The sequence below is a fragment of the Cheilinus undulatus genome, linkage group 17, assembly GCF_018320785.1.
Source record: "Cheilinus undulatus linkage group 17, ASM1832078v1, whole genome shotgun sequence".
NCBI lineage: Eukaryota > Metazoa > Chordata > Actinopteri > Labriformes > Labridae > Cheilinus > Cheilinus undulatus.
This window is the reverse complement of record NC_054881.1, coordinates 3,867,235-3,894,180: the sequence shown is the minus strand read 5'-3', so window position 1 is coordinate 3,894,180 and position 26,946 is coordinate 3,867,235. Positions and strand designations below refer to the sequence as shown.

General features: G+C 40.3%; 1 protein-coding gene across 2 annotated transcripts in view; it reads right to left on the bottom strand.

Annotated features, from left to right (window-relative positions):
• Positions 1 to 26,555, bottom strand: part of LOC121525187 (seizure 6-like protein) — a 108,657-nt gene extending 82,102 nt beyond the window's left edge. For both annotated transcript variants that reach the window (XM_041811043.1, XM_041811044.1), the window contains exon 1: positions 26,294 to 26,555. In XM_041811043.1, coding sequence (XP_041666977.1) covers positions 26,294 to 26,378 — 85 coding nt within the window. In that variant the 5' untranslated portion in view covers positions 26,379 to 26,555. The remainder of the gene's footprint in view (positions 1 to 26,293) is intronic.
• Between the last annotated feature and the right edge of the window lie 391 nt (positions 26,556 to 26,946).

Here is a 26,946-nt window from a genome sequence, read left to right as displayed (position 1 = left end):
CATTTTCAAAGCCTTCTCAGAGAGTGCCTGCAAATATAGATTTGTGTTAAAAGGTTTTTACTTTTCTTCGAAGAATTTGATGTGGAAAATTTGTTTGTCTTAATGTGGATCCTCCGAACGCTTATACTGTGAGGTACAAACATCAAACCAGGGGAGCAGAAACCCTCCGAGTCCTCGATTCACAGCTTTCACATCACGTCACACTCAAGGAAGCAGCCTCACCTCCTACTGCTGTAGAGAAGACCAGGGGTTGAGACCCTAAGACACTGAGAGAGGGTCTCTAGATGCCACTTTACACCAATTTTCCCTAATCTTAACCTAATCTTATACACGTTTATTTCAAGAGAAAAATTGACAAAAGAATGCAACGCAGGATAGTTGGAATGGTAGAAAAACATCCTCTGTCAACTTCCACACAGATTCAGGCTGTCCTGCAGACTCCGGGTGCAAAAGTGTCAGCTGGGACCATACGTGGTCATCTGAATGAGATGAAGCGCTATGGCAGGAGACCGAGGAGAACCCCACTGCTGACAAAGAGACATAAAAAAAACAGGCTGGAGTTTGCAAAAATGTACCTGAGTAAGCCTCAATCCTTCTGGGAGAACATTTTGTGGACAGATGAGACTAAGGTAGAGCTTTTTGGAAAAGCACGTCATTCTACTGTCTACAGAAAACAGAATGAAGCCTACAAAGAAATGAACACAGTACCTACAGTCAAACATGGTGGACGTTCAAAGATGTTTTGGGGTTATTTTGCTGCCTCTGGCACTGTGCGCAAGGAATCATGAAATCTGGAGACTATCAAAAGATTCTGGGCCACAATGTAGGGCCTAGTGTCAGAAAGCTGGGTCTGGATCAGAGGTCATGGGTGTTCCAGCAGGACAATGACCCCAAACATACCTCAGAAAGCACCAAGAAATGGTTGGAGACAAAGCTGGAGAGTTCTGAAGTGGCCAGCAATGAGTCCAGATCTAAATCCTACTGAACACCTATGGAGAGATCTCAAAACTGCTGTTGCAAGAAGGCACCCTTCAAATCTGAGAGACCTGGAGCAGTTTGCAAAAGAAGAGTGGTCCAAAATTCCAGTTGAGAGGTGTAAGAAGCTTATTGATGGTGATAGGAAGGGACTGGATTCAGTTATTTTGTCTCAAGGATGTGCAACCAAACATTAAGTCGAGGATGCCAATAATTTTGTCTGGCCCATTTTTTGAGTTTTGTGTAAATTTATCTCAATTTTGGCCTTTTTCTTATGCTTTTTTGTGTTGTTCCAATGCACACAAAGGAAATTAACATGTGTATACAAAAAACATTTGTAATTCCAACAATTTCTGGGAGAAATGGCATATTTTCTGGAAAAATTCCAGGGGTGCCAATACTTTCATCCATGACTGTAACAGCTTGAAGATGGATTCACCAGACGTTGACATTAAGGAGCTTTTTGGCATTTTTTTGGTCAAAAAAGCCAAATTATGTTGGCCATGATTGGTTTCTAAGATCAGTAAAATGGTAAAACATCCAAGGGGGTGAATTATGATTTTAAAATCTTTTGTGGCAGGTTTGAGATTTATAAATCATCTAGCCGTATGCTCTGGTATTAAAATCGGGGATAACTTAGTGTGGAGGATTTACATTTAAGTTTTTGTTTGGAAATCCTTTGATTTTTTTCCTACCGATCCAAAAAAACAACAAACAAAACAACTTTTCTAAAAACCAAAACATAAGGCTTTAGTTCTTCTAAACCTCCACGCTGCAGACGGATCACATTCAGCGTATTTATGAGGAGTGAAGCAAACATTCAGAGCTTCCTCTATGAATGCTGTCATAGATAAAAGAGTGGGAATGTAGAGGGATAAAAAAGGCAGAACGGTTCAATTTCAACCACACACACACACAAATACACACCGACATCCAGGGCTTAAAACAGACGTACACAAAGTTAAGCTTCAGTTAATTGCTTCTATTGTAGAGAAGTGTCAGCACAGCAGCATCCGTGCAATCCTGCAGCCATCCTAGAGAGGATAATCCCGGATACCGAGGCAGGCAGCTAACACACACACACGTAAAACACACACACGCAAATGCACACCTTCAATCTGGGTCTAAACAGGCGCAGCGGGTCGCAGAGGTCTGAGACGACCTGCTGAGGTGGAGACGGAACGACCTGCTCCTGCTGCACACGTCCTCCTCTGATGTCAACACACAGAGGAAGGTTACCCTCCGCCTCACTAACACACACACACACACACCAATACACACAGAGCTCTGAATAATTCACTGGGACGCCGTCGTCTCCGCTAAGGTTGACCATATGTCAGAGTGTGCCAGGGACCAGGATGCCACAGCTCGCACTTCTGCTTCTAATGAGTGCCGAGGCCGATTGAGATGGCAGCTTGTGCATCAACTACACAACTCTACAACTCCTGCAGCATCTAAATGTGGCATCTGCAGTCCTTAAAATCACTGAATGAATCCATTCTGGCTCTTTTCTTGTTCAGGCTTTTATTATACAACCTGTGCATGCTCCTTATTAATGCGGGGCATTTTTCAAAGCACACTCTAAGCACCATTTATTGATTTTTAACATTTAGAGCAGCGCTCGGCTTCATTGCTGTGCAGAAATCAACTTGCAGAGGTATTAAAAAGTGCTAACTCTGCTAAAGTCTTTGTTTAATAACCTCTCCTTCTTGTTTTATTTAAAGATACTAAAAATATCCAGGATTTAGGTCTCCTACAAAACAGCAACCTTTTGCACATTAGATTAAGACACTTCTATTAGCGCTTTACTAGCAGAGAGTAGGGGGGAAACACTGCTGAGATTTAATGTATGACTTGGGAAAACATTCATATACCGCTGTTTACTGCCAGCACTGAATTACAGACCTGCAGCTGTGGAAAGGCGTTTCCCCTTCTGGATTTCTAACAGTTTTTAAAGGATTTCATTTATTTAAATAGCCACCCAAACCTACAGGAAAAGTCATTGCCCCCTAAACCTATCATCTAGTTGCTCCATCCTTGGCAGCAACGACTGCAAGCAAGCATTTGTGATAACCAGCAATGAGTCTTTCACATCACTGTGGAGGAATGGTGTCCCACTTCTTCACAGAATTGTTTTAATTCAGCCACATTGGAGGGTTTTCCAACATGAACAGCCTGTTTAATGTCATACCCCACTGTCCCAGGTTTTCTCCACTTGTGGATAATGACTCTCACGATCTCACCAGCAAGGTCACCTCTGCATGGCTTAAAAAATGAAGGTTTTGGAGTGGTCTAGTCAAAGTCTGGACTTAAATCTGACTGAGATGCTGTGGTAGCCATGCAGAGGTGGCCTTTCTGGTGAGATCGTGACAGCCATTATCCACAACTGGAGAAAACCTGGGACAGTTGTGAACCTTCCCAGGAGTGGCCGGCCTACCATGATGACTCCAACAGTGCATGGACATCTCATCTAGGGGGGTCCCAAAAGAACCCAGAACAACATCTATGTCCAGATTTAAGTCCAGACTTTGACTAGATCAGTGTTAATTTTGTCGACTAAAACCATGACTAAAAATGTTTGTCAACAGCCTTTTTTTTCCACGACAAAAACTAGACTAACAAAAACAGAGCTGTGATAACTAAAACTGACAAAAACTAAGTTTATTTTTCATTAACATGACTAAAACTAGACTAAAATGTCATGCAGTTTTTGTCAGACATTAAAAATCCATGATATTTCTCTAATGGTGGTAAATTTGTCAAAAATCAGTGCAGCTGTAGCTATTCTGCCTCTCAGCTGTAGAAAGCAGGGACCCCAGGTTTGGGAGGGTGCAGAGAACACACTACCATGATTTGGTACCAGATTTAGGCAAGAAAATAAATGCTTGGACTAAAAGTAAAGACTAAAATATGAGGACTTTTTATGGACTAAAACTAGACTAAAACTAAAAAGGGTAGAAATGACTAAAATGTGACTAAAACTAAAAGAGATTTTGTTTAAAGACTAAGACTAAAATCAAAATAGCTGCCAAAATTACCACTGGACTAGACCACTCCAAAACCTTCATAGTGCATTCACGGGTGGACTTACTGGTGTGTTTGGATCATTGTCCTGCTCCATAACCCAAATGTGCTTGAGGTCGTGAAGTGATGGCTGGACATTCTCCTTCAGGATTTTCTGTCAGAGAGGAGAATTAATGGTTCTATCCATTAAAGCAAGTGGTCCAGGTCCTGGTCCACACCGTCACACTACCACCACCATGTTTGACTGTTGGTTGGGGATTGTCAGGATTATTTTAGTCAAACGTGAGACGAGCATTTGTGTTCTTTTTGGTCAGCAGTGGTTTTGGCCTCCTAACTCTCCCATGATGCCATTTTTACCCTGTCACAGTTTTCTCCATTTGTGGATAACAGCTCCCAGAGTCCCAAAGCCTTAGAAACATCTTTTTAACCATCTCCAGACTGGTGGATGGCGAAATCTTTTAGCCTACTCCACTTTGTGTGTCAGGTTTGGCTGCATTTTCCCTTAAAAAATTAACTTATCATTTAAAAACTGCAGTATGTTTTTACTCAGGTAAAACAGGAACGGGGCAAATGCTATTTCACAGCGCTGTATTTAGTTGTTTGGATTTATGTTTACTTTAGACCAGTGATACTCAAAATGTGGCTCTTTTATGTCTTAATTTTGAATATTATTACCCCAAAAAGCCTTAGAAAGGGAAACTTTTTTTGCCCCTTTTCAGCATTATTTGCCACCTTCAACCCATTTAAATTACTTTTTGCCACAATATAGCATTTGTTTCCTGTTTTTTTCCATTTTTGCAACTTCTTTTTGCCAATTTTGGACCCTTTTTTTTGCCCTTTTCACCACTTTTTGCCCAATTAAGGTACCTTGTGACATTAAATACCACTCTTTCCTATTTATTTCCCCATTTTTTCCACTTCTTTGAGACACTTTTTTCCAATTTTTGCCCTTTTCCACCATTTTTTGCTACTTTTTGCCCATTTAACCTACCTTTTGCCAGTAAATAACACTTGTTTCCTATGTTTTTGCCCATTTTTGCCACTCTTGACCGCTTTTCACCCATTTTAGTCACTTGCCACTCATGTTTTCTGCTTCTTTTTGCCACTTTTGGACCATTTTGCTCTATTCACCACTTTTCGCCTATTTAAGCTGCCTTGTGCCATTAAATACCACTTGTTTCCTTTTTTTTTTTTTTTGCCTATTTTTGCAACTTTTTTCTGACTTTTTTCACATTTTTGCCGTTTTTCACAATTTTTTGTCCATTTAATCTACCTTTCCCACTAAATACCTGTTGTTTCCTAATATTTTGACTACTTTTGCCACTCTTGACTGCTTTTTGCTCATTTATGTCACGTTTTACTTTTTTTTGCCACGTTTTTGCCACTTTTGGACCGCTTTATGCCCCCTGTAACCCCCTTGTCACGTCTCATACATTTTTGCTACTTTCTGACCCTTTTTCCACTTTGCTTCCCCATTTTCACCCATTTTTGCTCCTTTTTGACCATCTTAACCATCTTTAACTTATTTTTACTGGTACTTTAAGCTGTTTCTGCCACTTTTCACCACTTAGATTGTGGCTCTTGCAAAAGTATTTTTCAACAATTTGGTTCTTTGGTGCAGCAGGGTTGATCAACACTGCTTTAGACACAACAGCTTTATGTCTGGTGTACATACCAGCTCGAAGTGCTTTCTAGAAGGCTTTATGACAAAGAGAGAACCTCCTGGTGTTGTACCACCTGCTCCAGTCCTCTAAAAGGAACCAGGAGGAAACTGTTTATTTAGAGGCATTTTCAGCAGCAGGTTAATCCACATTATATTCACTGGATTCTGTTTCAGTGTTTGTGGGCAGTGAGGTGATATATGTGAGATTGCATTAAAATAAAACACAGAGTGTTTGTTAAAGGTAATGGAGGAACAAGCAGTGTGAATCATTAATGAGATTTTAATGGGAAATAATGGAGGGCTTTTACACAGAGGAGCATCATAAATCAGACTCATATAAACACTGAACACCTGTTAGTACTGAGGCTCCAGCTAAAGACTGTTTCCACTAACAATGAGCTGGTTATTGTGCACTTTGTTTAATTTAATAGAGTTTAAGCAGGGTTTTTAGATGCCAGACCTGGTTTAGAGAAGCTTTCAGAGGCTACAGGGGCAAGGGGCCATCCCCAAACTGTTCCCACAAAGTTGGGAGCATGGAATTGTCCAAAATCTCTTGGTATGCTGAAGCATTCAGAGTTCCTTTGACTGGAACTAAGGGGCCAAGCCAAGCTTATGAAAAACAACCCCACAACATAATCCCCCCTCCACTAAACTTTACACTTTGTACAATGCAGTCAGACAAGTACCGTTCTCCTGGCAACCGCCAAACCCAGACTCGTCCATCTGATTGCCAGATGGAGAAGCACAATTTGTCACTTCAGAGAACGCGTCTCCACTGCTGTAGAGTCCAGTGGTGGCGTGCTTTACACCACTGCAGACGATGCTTTGCATTGCACTTGGTGATGTATGGCTTGGATGCAGCTGCTCAGCCATGGAAACCCATTCATGAAGCTCTCTACCACTGTTCTTGAGCTAATCTGAAGGCCACATGAAGTTTGGAGGTCTGCAGTGATTGACTCTGCAGAAAGTTGGTGACTCGGCGTCCGCTGACCCCTCTCCGTCATTTTACGTGTCCTACCACTTGGTGGCTGAGTTGCTGTCGTTCCCAATGGCTTCCACTTTGTTCTAATACCACTGACAGTTGACTGTGGAATATTTAGGAGCCAGGAAATTTCCCCACTGGAGTTGTTGCACAGGTGGCATCCTATCACAGTTCCACGCTGGAATTCACTGAGCTCCTGAGAGCGAGCCATTCTTTCACTAATGTTTGTAGAAACAGTCTGCATGCCTAGGTGCTTGATTTGATACACCTGTGGCCATGGACATGATTGGAACACCTGATATCAATTATTTGGATAGGTGAGTGAATACTTTTGGCAATTGTAGCACGCTACTCCCAGTGCAGGCTGGCTTTTTCTCCAAGCCAACCACTGAAGAAACCAGATTTTGGTCTAATTTGGTGTTAAGTGCTGATGTGCTCTGATGGAACTGGTGTTTGTTTTTCCACCAGGGGTGATAAAAGGATGTTATGTCACCGCAACCACAAGACTTAATAGCAGTATTGATTAGCTAAAATGTTCCTGATTTTCATGTTCTGACAAATGCAGATCCAGGTCCTTATGGAGCCGGTTTTTACCTCCATACCTGGTTCTAAAAGTTGACTTTAAGCATAAGACAGTATGCAGATGTTTTAAAACTTCAGCTTTTCCTTCATCTTCATGAAAAGTTTCAGTTGCTGAAACCTGACAGCAGCAACAAGCGGCGACATGTTGCTGTGTGTGTTAAAGTCTTGTGTTGTTTTGTTCTGCCCTCCGTGAGTGTGTGCAGAATAAGGATGTCACACTTCTTAGACTGAGTCAGTGTAATCCTGTCAGACATTGTCTCTCCTCCAAAATGCAAATCAGAAATAAAGCACAGGTTTTTTTCTTCTTGCTGTAAGTTAAATTTGTGTTTGCGATCATGCCAAACCTTCATCTCTGCAGGTTTCCTCTAACACACAAAGATCTGGTGTTAGTTTAGTTCCTGCAGCTGTGATTAGAGGTCAGTACAGACTTTACTTTCAGTACCATAACTTCCATCTTTTAGTGCTGTTTTCTCACCAGGCTCCACTCTCCTGTGCTCCTGATCTAAAACTAGTCCCTGTACTTCTATTTCCATGCTGTCCTGACCTGAAACCAGCAGAAAATCCAGCAGAAAACACTCTGCTTTAATCCTACAGTGATCAATATGGAGTTAATTAGCTAACCATGCCTAACTGCAGCTCTTTTGTTTTCAGCTGTGACTGCAGGTGTGCACTCCATCAGAAAAGGCAGCGTTTGTCTGTTCATTAAGAGCACACTGATCTGTATAATCATGTTAATCAGGGGCTCATATTCAGGGCAGCTCTCCTGGAAATGAAAGGTTAAACCCCTCTAAGCCCACCTGTGCTTCACCGCTGCTGAGAGAGAGAGAGAGAGCGGCTGATCAAAACAGGGTCACCTCCACGTCTGTGTCCCCGCCCGCCTCCTGCCTGAACAACGCCGTCTCTCTGAAACTTTCCTCCTTCAGAAATATCAGTCAGAGATAAAAGTAGGATCCCCTCGTCCTCTGCTGACACGCTTTTTCACAAACATCCCAGAAGTTTCCATCAGAGACTAACTCTGTAAATTCAGCTCAAAACACGCTACGACTCCTGGAGTTTTTGTCTTTCTCTGCAGGAATGAGCGAGATTCACAGTTAAAGATTTAAATGAAACCAGGAATGGGTGGAAAATAACTGACAGCATTAACTCTTCTCTCTGTAACTAAGGAGCTTTTACATTTTAAAGGGTCACATTTATAACCCCAATTCCAAAAAAGTTGGGACACTTTGTAAAATGTAAATCAGTGTTACTTAACCACAGAGCCAAATTCTTGAAAAATACCTTTGCAAGAGCCACAAACTAAGCCGTCAAAAGTGGCAAAAATGGCTTGAAGCAGCAATAACAATACATTAAAGATGGGAAAAATGGTCATAAAGCAGCAAAAATGGGGATAAAAGTGGAAAAGATGGGTGAGAAGTTACAAAAAGAGTTACAGGTGTCAAAAAAAAGGTCGAAAAGTGGCAAAAACAAGGCAAAAAAAAAGAGTGAAAAGTGACTCAAATGGGTAAGAAGCAGTCAAGACTGGCAAAAATAGTGGGTGGGGGGGGGTCAAGTGGTATTTAATGGCAAAAGGATAATTAAATGGTTGAAAAATGGTGAAAAGTGGCAAAAAAGTGATAAAAATGGCAGAAAAACAGTGGCAAAAATGGGGGGAGGAATCAAGTGGTATTTAATGGGTAGCTTAAATGGGCAAAAAGTGGGAAAAAAATTGTGAAAAAGGGCCCCAATGGGATAAAGTAGCAAAAAGAAGTGGCACAAATTTGATAAAACTGGCAAAAAGAAGTGGCAAAATTGGGGGGAAAAGGAAACAAGTGGTATTTAATGGCAAAAGGTAGCTTCAATGGTAAAAAGTGGCAAAAAAAATTGTGAAAAAGGGCAAAAAATGGTGAAAAAGGGCAAAAATGGGATAAAGTAGCAAAAGAAGTAGGATAAATGTGATAAAAATGGCAAAAAGAAGTGGTAAAAATGGGTAAAAAATAAAGGAAGCAAGTGATATTTAATGGCAAAGTGTAGCTTAAATAGGCGAAAAATGGTAAAGTGGAAAAAAGTGATGCTTAAATAGGTGAAAAGTGGCAAAAAAAATGGTGAAAAAGGGCAAAAATCAGATAAAAGTAGCAAAAAGAAGTGGCAAAAATTGGGAATAAAGGAAACAAGTGGTATTTAATGGCAAAAGGTAGCTTCAATGGTGCAAAGTGGCAGAGCCTGCATCTCTAATGGTATGGGGCTGCATCAGAGCCTATGGCGTGGGCAGCTTATTCATCTGGAAAGGAACTATGAATAAGATGTAGAAAGTCTAGGTAAGTGGTTTTAAACCTTTTTTGGACCAAGGCACACCAAAACAATATCTATGTTAAACTGCCTGTTAGAGATATGTTACAGTAAATGAGCGTATAGCGTTAGTTCAGGCCATGGTGTCCAGCACTGCTAACTGAGATCAGCTGATCTCACACAAACCCTCATCAGCTGACAGCCAGCCAGTCTGCTTTTAAGCACACTATTGTGTCATTGCACTCATGCGGCCATATTTAAACGGCTCTAACTTGTCTGTGATTGCAGCAAACCACTTTTACAACCCTCCTCCACCCCAGCTCCTCCTTCCTAGAACAGCCACATATGAATAACAGCAATGAGTGCAAATTTACCACTGCTAATAGAGAGAAACTATCTATAACTGCAGACATGTGTTTCAGGGCAAAGTGGTCCTGACAGAGCTTAACTCACTGTATGGTTATGAAATTTGCTACAGCCCATTAAGACTGGGTGTGCTTTGCCACACCATTTGGGAACCCCTGGTCCAGGTCCTGAACTGGTCTGCTTGCAGTCCAGACCTTTCACCAATAGGAAACATTTGGAGCATCAGAAAAGGAAAAATCCAGCAAAGAAGACCCATCTAGAATCCTTCATCAGACAAGAATGGGACAACATTCCTCTCCCAAAACTCCATCAACTGCTTCTCACTTCCCCCACGCTTACAGAGGTGGTAAACATGACCCCGCCCCAACTATTTCGAGATGTCTTGCTGAAATTGTTTTAACATCCGGTATGTTCTGCTGTGAAGAAAATCAGTTTTTTTACTTCTGTTTTTATTTGACTTTTACACAGCTTCCCAACTTTTTTGGAACAGAGGGTGTAATAAAGTGTTTTTATTTAATAAAATATGTATAATTGAGAATCACAGACGTTAATAGCAGCACCTCTAGTGTTCCTGTCGGCTCCATTTAAAGTCCAGATCCTCTCCTCGTCCCCCCTGACCTGGTCCGTCTCTTAATTCCTTTCTCCTCTCATCAAATCAGCGCTCCTGTTTTCATCCTCAGCTCCCTTCCTCCTGTCCTCCCTCAGCCGCCCCGCTCTCGCTGTTTTTGTGTCATCCTATTACTTGTGAGTGAGAGGAGAGAAAAATGGAAGTGAGGAGATTGTTTCTTACGGCTGAGTAACTCTGGCCTTATTATACAACCACATCCTCCTCGGGCTGCAAAGTTTTCAGAGTCGGAGCATCGAAAAAGTGAGGCTGCAGAGAAAAGAAACATGAAGGCCAGTTTGAGGCATAAAAGCAGCAGAATCACGCAAAGCTTCCACCTCATTATGTCACAGTAATGTTCTTATAGCTGGATTTATACCTCTGTGTTTGACTATATTACTGCTGATCCCCTAAAGTCAGCCATTCTGAAGCACTCAGAGAAAAGAAGCCGTCAGATCACATTTTTGGGCCCAAACTGTCACTGAATAAAGAGCAGCGTAGGAGCAACTGTCTAAGATGTACCAAATAAAGTTAAATATCCTCAGTGTTTGTCAACAAAGTTTCCTTATGACCAGCAGTAGAACACATGCAGTCTGGATAAACACCAGTGGTTCTGGATCGATTTTAGGGAGACCTAATCTGAGACTAGGATTACTTCATTGACATTTACAGGAGTGTAAGCATGAGCCAAACTGTCCACTGTGATTTTCACCTGACCACCACTAATATAGACCATCATAGAAACCAGTTAAAGTCCTGAATAAATACCTTAGATGGTATCACGTTGGGTTCTTGGGTCTAGATCAGTGTTACTCAACCCTTTTAAAGTAGTTTAAGTGGCAATAAGTTAAGTTTCAGCTGACAAAAAAAGGTTTGAAAGCATTAAAAATAAGGCAAAAATTGGTGAAAAGTGATAAAATTGGGGGTAATAAGTGACAGAAATGGGTGAGAAGTGACAAGAAACTAAGTTACAGGTGGCAAAAATGGTCAAAAGCAGCAAAAATGGGTGGAAATGGGCAAAAAGCAGCAAAAAAGTGGCAAAAATTGATGAAAAGTGGCAAAATTGGGGATAATAAGTGGCAGATGTGGGTGAGTAGTAACAAGAAACGTAGTTACAGGTGGCAAAAATGGTCAAAAAGCAGCAAAAATGGGTGGAAATGGGCAAAAAGCAGCAAAAAGATGGCAAAAATAGGCAAAAAAGTTGTAAAAAAAAAATGGTGAAAAATGAAAAAAAAGGGGATAATAAGTGGTAGAAATGGGTAAGAAGTGACAAGAAACGTAGTTACAGGTGGTAAAAATGGTCAAAAGGAGCAAAAATGTGTGGAAATGGGCAAAAAGCCGCAAAAATGTGGCAAAAATTTGGCAAAAAAAGTGGCAAAAATTGGTGAAAAGTGGAAAAATTGAGGATAAGAAGTGGCAGAAATGGGTGAGAAGTGACAAGAAATGTAGTTACAGGTGGCAAAAATTGTCAAAAGGTGGCAAAAATGTGAAAAAAATGAGTGTAAAGTGGCAAATAATGAAAAGCAAAATAAAAGAGGCAAAAACTTGTTAAAAGGGCAAAAACAAGTAGCAAAAAGTAGCAGAAAGTGGCCAAAAAAGCAGCAAAAATGGGCTAAAAGCAGCAACAGTTGATTGAAAGTGGCAAAAAGTGCAAATAAGGGCAATGGAAATATACAGACAAAAAAAAAAGGTTGAAAATGAAGTGTGACAACTAAAGCCGTCTGTATAAGTGTGGGAAATAAACGGATCTAATTTATGTGACTTGCATTTGATTATTTCTGAAGTTAAAGCTTCTCTGTTTCAAGGTTTTCTGGGGTATAATATTTTGAAATAAGACATAAAAGAGCCACAAATCATCATAAAAGAGCAACATGTGGCTCTAGAGCCACACGTTATCACTGGTCTAGATCCAAGTGCCCTTGACCCTAAGGCCCAGTTTGTTTGTTCAGTGTGGACTCAGGATCAGGCCCCAGTCTGCTTGTAGGTAGTCCAGGGAAGGAGCTCTCAACCTTTTCAGCCTGCGCCTCCAAATAAAGGTGACAGGGACTGGGAGGTGATCGAGGACAGCCATGCACATTCAACAGCAGTCATGTGCAGACAAGGCTGTCCGTGTGGGGGCCCAGCCACACTGGGAGCCCATGGCCAACAAAACCATGGTACCTGTAAACCTGTAAAGTTAAGCTGTGATATAAATATATTAATATTTATACAATAGGTTGAAAATTTGGTGAAATGGGACTTGAAAGTGGGAAAAAGTGGTTTAAACTAGCAAAAATGGGTTAACTAAGGCAGAAAATAGACAGAAACAGGCTAAATGGGCCTAACGGATGGAGAAATGTGGTCAAAATGGACAAAAATGGGTGCACAAAGTGGTAAAAATTGGTAATCAGTGGCAACACTGGATCAACAGAGGCAACAGTAAGTGGAAAGTGGCATGAATTGGTGAAAGGGTGGCAAAAACAGGCAAAAAGAAAGTGGTTTAAGGGGTTTAAAATGGACCGGAATGGGTTTAGAGTAGTACAAATGTGTAAAAATTGTCCAAAAATGGTGGGAAAAAGCGATGACAATGGGTTGAAATTTGGCAAAATTGGTGTAAAGTGGCCAAAAAAAAAAAAAGAATGAAGGAACGTTAGTAATCTAGCACCAGCTCTGTTACTCTCTCCCCGTTTCAGTGCCTTCCAGGCCTTGAGTGTCGATCAGCTGGTAGTTGTGATATTGAGCCACTTTAGGAGACTTTTCAAGACTCTGGGTGAGACTGTGGAGTGAAAACAAAACCAGACGGGAAAGCAAAGCTCACAGTGGATCTACAATAGCAGTGTTAATTTATCAACTAAAACTGACTAAAAATGTCCGTCCACAGCCTTTATTCCATTAGAAAACTCTAAAAATAGATCTGTGATGACTAAAACGGACAAAAAGAAAGTTTATTTTTCATCAAGATGACTCAAACTAGACTAAAATGTAGTTTAGTTTTCATCAGACATTCAGAATCTGGGATATTTCTCCACTGTGGGTGAATCTGTAAAAAACAATGCATCTGTATCTATTCTGCCTCTCAGCTGTAGAAAGCAGGGACTCCAGGTTAGGCAGGGTGCAGAGAACACACTAGCATGATTTGGTAACAGATTTAGGCAAGAGAATAAATGCTTGGCCTAAAATGCTCCTTTTACACCCAGCCATGTTACTGATCTAATGCCAGTTAACCTAATTATTCAGTATGGGTTAATGAGATTTGCAAATCATTGCATTCAGTTTTTGTTAACATTTTCCAGCGCCCCAGCTTTTTTGGAACTTTGCAATGTAAGTACAAATCAATGCTTTCTTTGTTTTAGGTTTTCCTCTGTGTTTACATCATTAAAATCTGCTAATAAAACACTAAAAATGGACTAAAAATAACAGATTTCTGTTCACAGCAGACTGGAGAAGATGCTGGAATCACCTCTTTATGAGAATCAGGGAATGTGCTGAGAATCTGGAATCGTTTTGAATTGTAAATCCATTCTGAGTTGAATCGTGGCCTCCAGAATCAGAATCTACCCGTGAGACGCTGAAAGATTCGCCTCTCCTGTGAATACATGAAGTTTGCAGAGAGAGATAGAGCGGGTCGATAACCGAGCTCCGCGTCTCTCTTGTTCCTAACTACAGCCGGCTTTGCTGCCCAGCTGGAGCTCCACAATCTGCACTCAGCTGTCAAGCTGTCTTTCTGGCAGATTATCACTCTCACCCTGAGAAATTAGACCATGCAGCGATCCAGCCTATCTTCATACACAGGCACAATCCCAGCATTAAAACACATGAACGCAGAGACAATCAGAGGGCTGCTCGGTGACACTACATCTCTGCCGGGTGATCTCATTAACCACAGACGCCGACGCAGAGATGAAACCAGTGATGCACAGTGTGAGGATCTGCAGATCGAACCTTTGTGCTCATACGTGGGGAAGGACCGGAGTGACGGGGATTAACAGGAAGACAGAAATCCTACCGGGAATTCACTGATGAATCCAAATGTACATGTGTGTTTACGTGCGGAGGCTGAATTATTAAAATCCACAGTAAAGACGTCCTCCTCACTGAGAGCGCTGGGACATCCAGGCTCCAGGAGACGAGCTGTCAGGCTGAATTTAAAAATAAAATCAAGTAGAGTAGAGTAAAAGAGATGATTTTCCTCTGTCTGCTGTACAGTAGGAGCTAAAATCAGCACTGGAGGCTGAGAAAGACATCAAGATTTCTGTGTGATTATCATCTTAATGCACATCTTTAACATACATCTTTATTCATCTGAAACCAGAGTTTACTGTTAAACAATTACACCATATATCATCACAGATTCATGATGCATTTAGGGGGTTCTTAGCTCTCTTACCATGCCTTGGCATCCCTCAATTGTGCGCAGTAAAGCTGCAGGAGATGAGAATAAATCAGGGTGAATTTTACTTAACAGCTTTTCTCCATCATGTTGTGCTTTTGAAAGACAAGGTGAGAAGGGATGCACCGATGCAAGTTTTTAACTGCATCCAGTGTCCCTGTCATCTGGATTGAATAAGATTTTTCTGCATGTCAGAGGTAACCGCTGGGACAAACTCTGAACTTTTTTAACATGAGAGATAATGTTGGCATAGTGATTGAAACGTCAGTGACCAGTATCGGCCCTGATTTTCAGAAATCACCGCGTCTCTAAAAGCCTTTGCACACTGAGGATGATGCAAATAAACAGCAGAAAATGCAAATAATACGGAGGTGAATTTTGTCGCATCTTTCTCTGCGCATGAGGACTGATGCAATTTTCAAAATCAATTGTGCACATTCTAGAAAAAAAGCAGAGTGCAGTGTGTTTTGCACCATCCTCTAGTGCAGGGGTCCTCAATCTTTTCAGCCCCCAAAATAAAGGTGCCAGAGACCAGGGCCCCCCTTCTGTACCTGGAGGTGGTTGAGCTCAGCCATGAACTTTCTAGAATAGTCATGTGGAGACAAGGCTGCCCATTAGGGGTGATAAAAGAAGAGCTTTCTGGGACCCAGCCATGAATTCAGCAAACTTATGGTCCATTGTTACATCAGTCGGTGATAACCACATTCAACTTCTTTACTAGAACAGTGGTTCTCAACGTCACGAGACACTGAAGAATATATTTAAATGACACTATTGCTACTTAATACCAATTTTGCTTAATTTTAACCAGTTTTCAAACAATTTTCTATCAATTTTGTCAATTTCAACACAGTTTTGCCACTTAAAACCAGTTGTTGTCCATTTTAAACTCTTTCCACCACCTTTTTCTGCCTGTTTTTGCCACTTCTAAACCAATTCTTGCCACTTTCTGCCTATTGTTTCCTCTTTTGACCCAATATCGCCACTATTAACCACTTTTGATGCCTATTTTTGCTCATTTTTATCCATTTTAACCATATTTCTTTATTGATATGCATACTTTTGCCAGTTCAACCAATTTCTGCCTATTTTTTTTGCCTTAGATTACCCTTTTTGCCAGGTTATAACAATTTTTTTTATCTCATTTCACCAAATTTCCACCCATTTTATCACTTTAAAGCCATTGCAGCAACTTTTACCATTGCCTGTGTCCATTGTGCCACTTTAATCCATTTTCTGGTGCTTTTACCTGCTTTTTGCCACTTCAACCCATTTATGCTACATTTAAAATCCAATTTCACCACTTTTACCACCAATTTTTGCCATTATTGACTCATTTTATCTGTTTTTAACAAAATGGATTTACATTTTTCAGAAGGCTATTTACTGATGAATATTTGTGTTTCTTGGTAAGAATGGTCATCATTCAGGTTAAACAGAAAATATGGATATCACAGCTTAACTTTCCAATGGACCGTGATTTTGCTGACCTCCATGGTCCCCCAGTTTGGCTGGGCCCCAGAAGGCTTTCCCATTTATTCCCCCTTTATGGGCAGCCTTGTCTCCACATGACTGTTCTAGAAATTTCCTGGCTGTGTTCAGCCACCTTCAGGTTCAGTGGGGGTCCCCGGTCTCTGGAACCTTTATTTTCGGGTCGAGGGCTGAAAAGGTTGAGGACTCCTGTACTAGAATAATGGTCACTGTTTTCAAAGCAAAAAATATGGGATTTTTTTTATTTATATGTGCCATTGTATATAGTCATCTTAAAAATGTATATCTTTTTTTAATCATAAAATTGAAAAAAAATGGTGGAAAAAGTGACGGAATAGGATTTTAAAAGTAGCAGAAATGGATTAAAGTTGCAAGAATTCGATTAAAGTGTCAAAAAAATAGGGGAAAATGGCAAAAAAAAGGGTTAGAATGGCAAAAACAGGCAAATAAAGTGGTAAAAAAAAAGGTTAACAGTGTCAATATTGGCTTAAAAGTGGCAGAAATGGGATTAAAAGTGGGAAAATTTGGTTTAAACCAGAAAAAATGGGCATGACAAATAGTCAAATGTGATTAAATTTGCAACAATGTGCGTAAAATGTGGTGAAAAGGAGTTAAAAGTGACAATAATGGATCAACAGAAGAAAAATTAGGTGGGAGAAGTGGTGGAAAAGGTTTAAAAGTAACAAAAATGTATTACAGTAAACAAAATGCACTGAAAAGGCGTTGAAATTTGATTAAGATGTGGCAGAAATGGGAGTAATGTAGCTAAAATATATTCAAAAGGTCAAAAAGTGGTAAAAACAGTGATGAAAACTGGTTATATTTGGCAGTTTGGTGTAAAGAAAGAAGCAAAAATGGGCGAAAAATGTTCTTGACGTCTTGCCACCCCTTCCCAGTGTCTCACGACCCCCAAGGGGGTCCCGACCCCAACATTGAGAACCACTGGTTTAGTAAACTGAGAGCAGAGCAGGAGATAAAATGAAGTTTCTGCCTTTCTCTGCTCCTGTGTGTGCATAAAGGCACCGGGACGCACCGTCACTCTCTGCACTGCTCCCTCTTTTCAGCTGAGACGGCTGGGGAAGCGACCAACTCTCCATTTATTCTGTAAGTTCAATAATATCAGCAGTAATAAGGGTCAGCTAGGTTTGCTGTGAGGAGGAGCTGGCTCACCTGTTTGTATTACAGACTGATCAGAGGAGTCATTTCTGTGTTCAGCCATATGTCTGAAGTGAGAGGAGACTATGTTGTTAAACGCATCATTGGAGCAAAGGCCTGTTAGTCAGGAAACTGCTCCAACTGAGCACACAGCGCATTTACATTCACATGGGCATGTGGGCTACCTAACATATGAAAAGGGGACAAATAGAGGAGGACATTTCTGCAGCTAGCATTTTAATTTGGTGAGATTTGTGCTCAAAATGTCGAAAAAATATAACATGGTTCAAAAAAGGTTTGCTGCAACAGCAACATCAAATTGCTGGTGAGAAAACTTGTTTTGAGCTGCCACATGAGCGAAAAAAAAAACTTTGTGCAAAAAGGCCTCTGATGTGTGAAGACTGTTACTGTGAGATACTATGTAGCCAGTAAATCTTGTCGGGTACTAATTAGTCTGAAATAGTGACTGGATTGAGAGGGAGTCGTGATGAATTGTTTGTGGATGAGCTGGTTTTAATGGTTAGCTCAGACTGGGTGCGTGGTGGCTGTGTCTGGGCAGCGTCACAGCTGGATTCTCATCATGCTGTCCACGCTAACTGGCCAGAGTTTTCAGAGGGGATGTAGGATATTTTCAGCATGATATCAGTCAAAAAGCCAGAGTCAGTGTCGACACATTTGACATGTACGTGTGTCGCTCAGCAGCCAAGGTCGAGCTTAACAGCATTTCTTTTGTCCGGGCCTTTGCACCCCTGGTAATACGCCCAGCAACCACCAACAGTTTTCAGGTGCTTCGAACACACACACGACAATCTGGGGGTTGTGGCAACCCTCCTACCTGCCCTAACAGTACCCTAGGCTATGTTTAAGCACCACATCTACCCATAACTCCATCCTAAAGCTGTGGTTTTTCTTTGGTTTGTTCAGATTATTTTCCCATGCTCTTGGTAATGTACAAAGACATCCAGAGCATGACCTGGGTTGTGTCAATCCTCCTTCCCGCCTAATCCTAACCCTATTGGGCCCTCAGGTGGGCGTATTTGCCATTACACACCTTACTTCAGCCTCAAATTTCGGCCCAACCATGCCTAAAACTTCTGCACAGAACTGTACATACTAGCACTTTAAGTCCTATGCTGGCCTTGAATATTGGAAAAAGTACAACTGGACCACAAGGCATAGGTGGTTATCCAGGGTGCTACACACTCAGGGGGATCTACTGTGAGCTCTAAACGGTTTGAATGAAGCCCCAAACATCAGGATGTGTTCACAACAGAAACAGGAAAAATCATTCACACAAGTTCATTCCATGCAAAGTCAATGCAAAGATGCGAGTTCTCCTCGGGTGGCGTGAACACTGCAAATGTGCTTCACGAATTGAATGCTGTGAATACCTAGTAATCTGCACAAATGAGGTAAATTTGTAGTGCATTTGTGGTGCTTCCACTTTATTAGCCTGAGTTGATTTTTTTTTAACCTTTATTTAACCAGATGAAAAACCCATTGAGATCAAGATCTCTTTTACAAGGGTGACCTGGCCAAGAGGTCAGCTCAGAGCACAGTGGTGCACAGTATTCAAAGACTGAAGACATTTGGCTGAAGCCGTCATATACAGAACATCACCATAATCCAGCAACGGTAGAAAGATTTAGTGACCAAGTTGGCGATGTGTGATAAGAAAACCCAGATATTTACAGGTAGACACTAGTTAAATGGGAGCACCCTGCTACTAAGTTAAGATAGAAGGGATGCTCCCTGACAGCTCACTTTTAGTTGAAAATACCATGTGTTTGATTTTGTCTGCATTTAGAACTAGTTTAAGTTTCTGCAGACGAGATTGGACAACATTAAAAGCAGACTGCAAGAACTCAAAAGCCCGAATTATCGATGTTGAACAACAATAAATGACAGTATCGTCTGCATAAAAATGATATGAGGCATTCGACAAGTTATTACACAAGTTATTAATATAAACGGAGAATAAAATAGGTCCTAAGACTGAACCTTGAGGTGCACCTTTGGAGACCTCCAAATCAGAACTGAAACAAGAAGGAGGAGAAAGTTGTGGAGTCTGTCTGTGGCTACCCCGAGCTAAACTACACAACATGCCTGTTCTACCAGCACAGGGATAAAACAGAGCTGGCTGGGAGGAAAGTGAGTGAGGAGGTGGGATTGCCTGGTAGGTTGTGAAAACATCTGTTCATCACTGAATTTTAGCCATCTACTATCATGTTAGCACAGCAGATAAAAACCAACAATCCTCTCAGTGTCGTCTAGCTCAGCCATGTTTGTTGGCGGGTGACTGAGATGCCGGATGTCGGATGTGGACAGGAAAGGGGAAGAGAGAAGACAACCTTGACTCAGGAGAGAAGGTGGTGACTGGTGTGACTGGTGGAAGCACCGACTATTGTGCACCTTCATAAAATCAAAATAAACAAACTCTGATGTGTTTTTATGGTGAGAAAATGGCATATGGAAGTCTAACAACATGAAAACATGCGAGTGGTAATCAACAATCAGTTAAATTGTCGTATTAAACATTGGATTGAGCCCAGATTGTAACAGTCGGAGCATCTCTACTCAAAATATCTGCATGCAGATTCCTTAATATCCAGGATTTGAGTTCCTGGTATGGATTAATACCCCAAACACCCAAATCCATCAGTTCAACACAGCTAAAATGTGCTCTATAAAGCAATCCCTGCAGCGAGGGCGCCTCATGCATGTCGTATTATCAATTATCTTATCATTTAAATCATAATTCCAAGCTCTAATCTTTATAAATGACATTCATGTGAATCTACTATGAGGGACAGCAACACTTCTATTCAGACACCTTTGGACTAAACAAAATAAATAAAGTTCCTAAACAGCCCAAATATGAAAATCCGACCAGCTTGGAGCTGATTAAAACCAGTCTGACTATTCATCCTCAGTAAATGGTCAATAAGCCTCACAAAAATGAAACATAATGTTGACTTCTCAGTAATAAACCTCAGTCTTTCCTTATGAGGGACCATGTGCTCTAAAAGCCCACACAGAACCATTAGAAACATGAATCATGCTCCAGCACCAGCAGATATTTTAAGAAAAGCTCGTTCTGTTGCTGAGAATGATCAGCTTATTTTACAGGAGACAGTGCTGAGGAATGTAACACAGAAAACTGACCCTGGATCAGCTTCTCAGTGAATGAGCCACAGCGCCATGAGACAGCGTCTGCAGCAGCTGGAGCATGACTTGTTAAAAACAGTCCTGCTGCATGAAAACACTTCCAACATAGCAGTAACCAAATGAAAAACATGCATGTAAAAACACAGACCTGCTGCATGAAGACACCTCTGATATTACAGTATACCAATGAAAAACATGCATGTAAAAACACAGACCTGCTGCATGAAGACACCTCTGATATTACAGTATACCAATGAAAAACATGCATGTAAAAACACAGACCTGCTGCATGAAAGCACCTCTGATATTACAGTATACCAATGAAAAACATGCATGTAAAAACACAGACCTGCTGCATGAAGACACCTCTGATATTACAGTATACCAATGAAAAACATGCATGTAAAAACACAGACCTGCTGCATGAAAGCACCTCTGATATTACAGTATACCAATGAAAAACATGCATGTAAAAACACAGACCTGCTGCATGAAAGCACCTCTGATATTACAGTATACCAATGAAAAACATGAATGTTAGAAAGTTATCTGTACCAACAACAATCATCACATCTGATTGAATGTTCTTCAAGGTTCATGGTTCTCGTGACTCTAGTTTATTGTTTTCTATTATGTGGAGCATGGGCATTAATGAGGAAAGGGCTGTACAAGTCTATTGTTGCTGTCTCTGGTATATACCTCACTGTATTTGTGCTGTTTTTCATATATTCTTCTATACTGAAACTGCTGTAGAGGCAGCTTTATGTGCACACTGTTGGAATACTACAGGACATCCAAGCAAATATTCTTTCTGTATCATCCTTTCATGCCATGTTGTGTGGGATTACTCCACCTGGAACCACTTTGAGACATGTTTTATTATGTCCTGTACCATCCTATCGTTTCCTATCATAGCATGTGTAGCATGATGTCATCGTATTGTGCTAATCCGTGTTGTATGGTCAGGTATGGTTCGGTATGGATTCCATATAGTAGCATGCTGTCATGTTCAATTGAATTCTTTCTTTCTTGAACTCACTTCTTTTGATGCTGTCCTAATGTTAAAATCACTATGAATTTACAAAAATATATCAATCAAATATGTAAATATTGGCAAGAACCCATAAAAATATGGAAAACTGCCACAAAGAAAAGCAACCTATCAAAATAGACTATTTTTGCAAAAACATGGATCATTTCTGTTTTAAAAATGACCAATTGTGCTTACTCTGGACCAATCACATAAAGAAAAACCCTGACAAATCCCCCCAAAATGTAGACCGATTGTGCCTAAATATGGTGGAACTGTGCTAATTCAAACAAAAGTTGGGCAAAATAGACAAATCCTCCAAAAAGAAGGACTAATCCTGCAAAAACATGGCAAAATCCTGCAAAAAAGATGGACAAATCCTGCAAAAAGATGGAAAAATCCTGCAATAATATAGGAAAATACTGCAAAAAAGATGGAAAATCCCTGCAAAAAGATAGACAAATTCTGCAACAAGACTGGTAAATCCTGCAAAAACATGAACAAATCATGGAAAAATATAGCGATTCTTGCAAAAAGATGGATAAGTCCTGTGAAAACATGGCAAAATCATACAAAAAAGATAGACAAATCCTTCAAAAAGATGGACAAATCATGCAAAAATATAGGAAATTACAGAAAAAAAGACTGGTAAATCATGCAAAAACATGAACAAATCATGCAAAAATATAGACAATTCTCTCAAAAAGATGGATACATCCTGCAAAAAGATGGACAAATCCTGCAAAAAGATGGAAAATCATGCAAAAAGATGGAAAATCATGCAAAAATCTAGACAATTCTCTCAAAAAGATGGACAAATCCTGCAAAAAGATGGAAAATCATGCAAAAATCTAGACAATTCTCTCAAAAAGATGGACAAATCCTGCAAAAAGATAGAAAATCATGCAAAAATCTAGACAATTCTCTCAAAAAGACAGACAAATCCTGCAAAAACATGGCAAAATCATGCAGAAAAGATGGAAAAGTCCTGCCAAAAGATGGAGCAATTCTATACTATAGTCCAAAAAGATGGACAAATGGTCCTGAAATATTGATGAATTTGGGAAAATATGGGAAAAATATGGACAATTAGGTTTATTTTAACAAACTGTGCTAAAATAACAACAACAAATACAAACCCTGGAAACATAGACCAAAACCATGGACAAGTTATTTCTGAAATATAAACCAGTCATGCAAATATATAGACCAATTATGCAAGTACAAGGTCAACCTGACCAATTATATCAGCAAATAGAGCTAAAATATGGGGAAAAATGGGGAAAAGGGCAAATTGGAAACCACAAACAAACTATTCCAAAGCACAGACCAATCCAAACTAGATGAATCTTGCTGACATGGTGGAGCGATGGTTTTAAGACTTGCACCAAAAATATGGACAAGCTGTGATAAAATATGTAACAATACTGCAAAATTAAAACTTCGCATGGTGAAATGGACTAGCTGTCCTCTAAAGTAGGCCAAAACTGCTAAATTATTGACAAACTATCTTGATATTTTGTCAAGTCCTGGTAAAATATGGACAAACCCTGCAAACATAAGAGAAAATCATGATAAATATGCTCAGATCTTGCTGGAATACTGACCAATCTTTAGAAAGACCAACCCTCCTTAAAAAGGAAGAATTTCTTCTTTAATACCAATAATTCTGAGATATTAAGATTATATGGACAAATGCTGCTGAAAAATTTACATGTACTGAAAAACTATAGAGAGCTCATGCAAAAATAATGACCAGTCATGCTGAAACAGAGAAATTCAATTAAACTATAAACAAACTGTCCTTTTATTAAAAAAAAAAAAAGAAAAAATGAGTTGTCCAAGTGTATTGACAAATGTTGTTCAAATATGGATCAGTCATGCAAAAAAAGAAAAACTGTGGTTAAATACAGTATGTACCAATCTAATATACACACATCCTGCTGAACATGGACCAAAAACCTGAACAATTTGTGCTGAAAGAGTGAATGTCACGCTAAAATAAGGAACAACTGTGCTAGTATAAGGACAAATGGTGCTAAAATATGGACATGAAACTAAAACATGAATAAATCATGCTTAAACACAAATAAACTGCTGAATTATAGAGCAGTCTACACAAAGATTAAACTAGATTTTTCCCAGAAATGTAGAATATGTGCTAAAATATGGACAAATACTGTAAAAAAAAAAAGGACCAATCATTGTTGAATTAGACAGGTTGTCCTTAAAATGCAGCACTCGGGCTAAAAGATTGGCAAATTTTTAAATGGTGCTAAAACATGGAAAATTCCTGCAAAAATATGGAAAATATTGACCAATTATACTAGAATATAGACCAGATGTGCCAATATAAGGACATGTGTTCTTAGTTTATAGAAGAATGTTGATCAAATGTGGACAAATACTGCAAAAATATGTACAAATCCTTTTAAATAAGGTCACATTGGGATGCAATATGGACCACTCCTGGAATATAAGGACCTATTGTGCCAAATCTGGACAAAATCAACCGAAAATACAGACCCCAAAATAGACGATAAATGTGCTAAAACACCTCCAGACAGTCCTAAAACACACAAATGCTGCTTCAGTATCAACAAATCCTCTAAAACTGCAGACAAAAATGGTGACCAAGCATGCTGAAATAGACAAATGATGCTAAAATACAGAGCAGCTATGCCAATAAAAATACAAATATTGGTAAAATGTGGACAAATCATGAAAAATATGGAGCAATTATCCTGAATATGATCATACTGAGATGAAATGTGGACTATTACAAAAAAATGTAGACCAGCTGTATGACTGTGTTGTACAACAAATCCTGCAAAACTCCAGACAAATCAGTGTTAAATACGGGCATGTTGTGCCAAAATATGGAAAATTTCCTGCAAAAATACGGACAAGATTCCCAAAATTGGTTGAACTGTGCTAAAAAGAAATGGAAAGATTCTGCAATTCTATGAAGAAAACGTACTAAAAAGGATGAATCATCTGCAAATAAACACCAATCGCTTAAAAATACTGGTATATTGCACCATATTTCAATCTGATTCTGTGTAAGTATTGATAAATCTGAAAAAAAATTACAAAAAAACATGGAAAATATTGACCGATTATACTTTAATACAGACCAGCTGTGCCAATGTAACGACATGTTGTCTTAGTTTATAGAAGATTGTTGGTAAAATGTGGACAAATACTGCAAAAATAAGTACAAATCCTTTGAAATAAGGTCACACTGGTATGCAATATGGACCACTCCTCGAATATAAGAATCTATTGTGCCAAATCTGGACAAAATCAACCAAACACATAGACCAGATGTGTTACAGTTTGGACAAGTTATCTTAAAATATAGCACTGTTGCTAAAACATGGACAATAGTGCAAAAATATGGACAAAATGTGCTAAAAAAGGACAAAAAAGGACAAATCAGTCCAAAGCAGACCCTGATTGTGCTAAAACACAGTCCTAATATAGACAAATGCTGCTTCAGTATCGACAAATCCTCTAAAACTGCAGACAAAAATGTTGACCAAGCATGCTAAAATAGACAAATGATGTTAAAATATAGAGCACTTGTGCCAATAAAAGGACAAACATTTGTAAAATGTGGACAAATCATGCAAAATATGGAGCAATAATCCTGAATATGATCATACTGAGATGAAATGTGGACTACTATCTGTGCTACTGTACTGTACAATAAATCCTGCAAAACTCCAGGCAAATCAGTGTTAAATGTGGGAGCATTGTGCCAAAACATGGATCACACTAAACATGCACCGATCCAGCCAAAGTATGCATGAGTGATGCTCAGAATAAGAATCCAGCTGCCCTCTCCATGCAGCCGTAAACATGACATGTCATTCTGCAAACTGAGGCTTTTATTTCTGATGCCAGGACTTTCACATCCATTTTAAAATGCAACACTACTCCTGAGTGTTTCTACTTTACATTAAAGCTGCTTTCAACCAAATCAAGCATCTCAGTACCTGTTTGACCTCTGGGTTTGACCCAGAGTTTCCATGTTTTTACAGAGCACTGAGGGTGCAGAAACCCTCATCAACCATCAGACTGGTGCCAGATAAACAAACATGCTTGTGTGGAGTCATTGATCAGAGATAAGACACCTCTCCTTCTCCTCCTCCTCCTCCTCCTTCATCAGTCTGTCTGCACGTTTCAAACATCAACTTTCCTCTCCTCACTTTCTGGTGAAGGAATCCCCCTCTGTCTCCCACTCTGCGTGTGAGAAAACAATAACTGCAGAGCTTGTTGACAGGTCATCTCCCTCTCTCTCTCTCTCTCAGCATTCACTCCTCCTGATCGAGGCTCCCACGCACACGAGTGGGCTCCGCTCCACATGGACTCTCTGTGGATGCCTGTGCATCTTTTCGGAGAGTAAATAGCCCGCAACAACGTTTATTTCAAGACTTCAAAGGCTGCTACAGACTCCCCAGCTCTCCTCTCCTCTCCTCTCTCCTCCCACGATGCCTCCAAACAAACACTTTTTTGTTTTCATCTGCTGTCCTTGTTCCGGGGAATCAGCCAGCAAACAGAGGACAAAGACAGAGAGAAAAAACACGCACACAGATGAAGGAATGAGCCCGTACCTCCTGCTGAGACGCAGCTCCACAGCAGCCCGATCCACAGCCCCGCGCGTAACGTGATGCGGAGAGAGCAGGCGGCCGGCGGCATGGCGACAAGAGCCGGTCCACACGGGAAGAGAGGAGAGGAGAGGAGAGGCTGAGGAGTGTTTGGAGTCTGACTGAAGGATCTGCAGTGAGTCGTGGTTCGGTTAGAGAGCGCCGACGGTCCGCGTGTCAGCGCAGCATCCTCCTAACTGAGAGAGAGCAGCGCCTCCTGCTTTCTGCCTCCGATCTGTCCTCCTTCTCTCCTCCGCGGACTCTTCTCTCTCTCTCTCTCTCTCTCTCTCTCTCTCTCTGTGTGTGTGTGTGTGTGCCCCCTCTCTCGCCCACCTTCTACATCCACGCGCACGCACAGACCTGACCTTAATGATAATGAAACTTTTGCGCACACACAATGAGAGAGAGAGAGAGAGAGAGAGAGAGTTTTTATGTGTCAGGGTGACTGTTGTGGGCTGAAGGAAGATTAGGACACACTTACATAAGATACACAAACACACAAAGAGAGGAACACACTCAGAGCAGAAGCCCATAGCCAGGGGGGATTTGGAGAAAGGTTATAGTTAACCAAAACTAACGAAATAACTCAAACTCAAACATAAAGATCATTTTAATTCTCT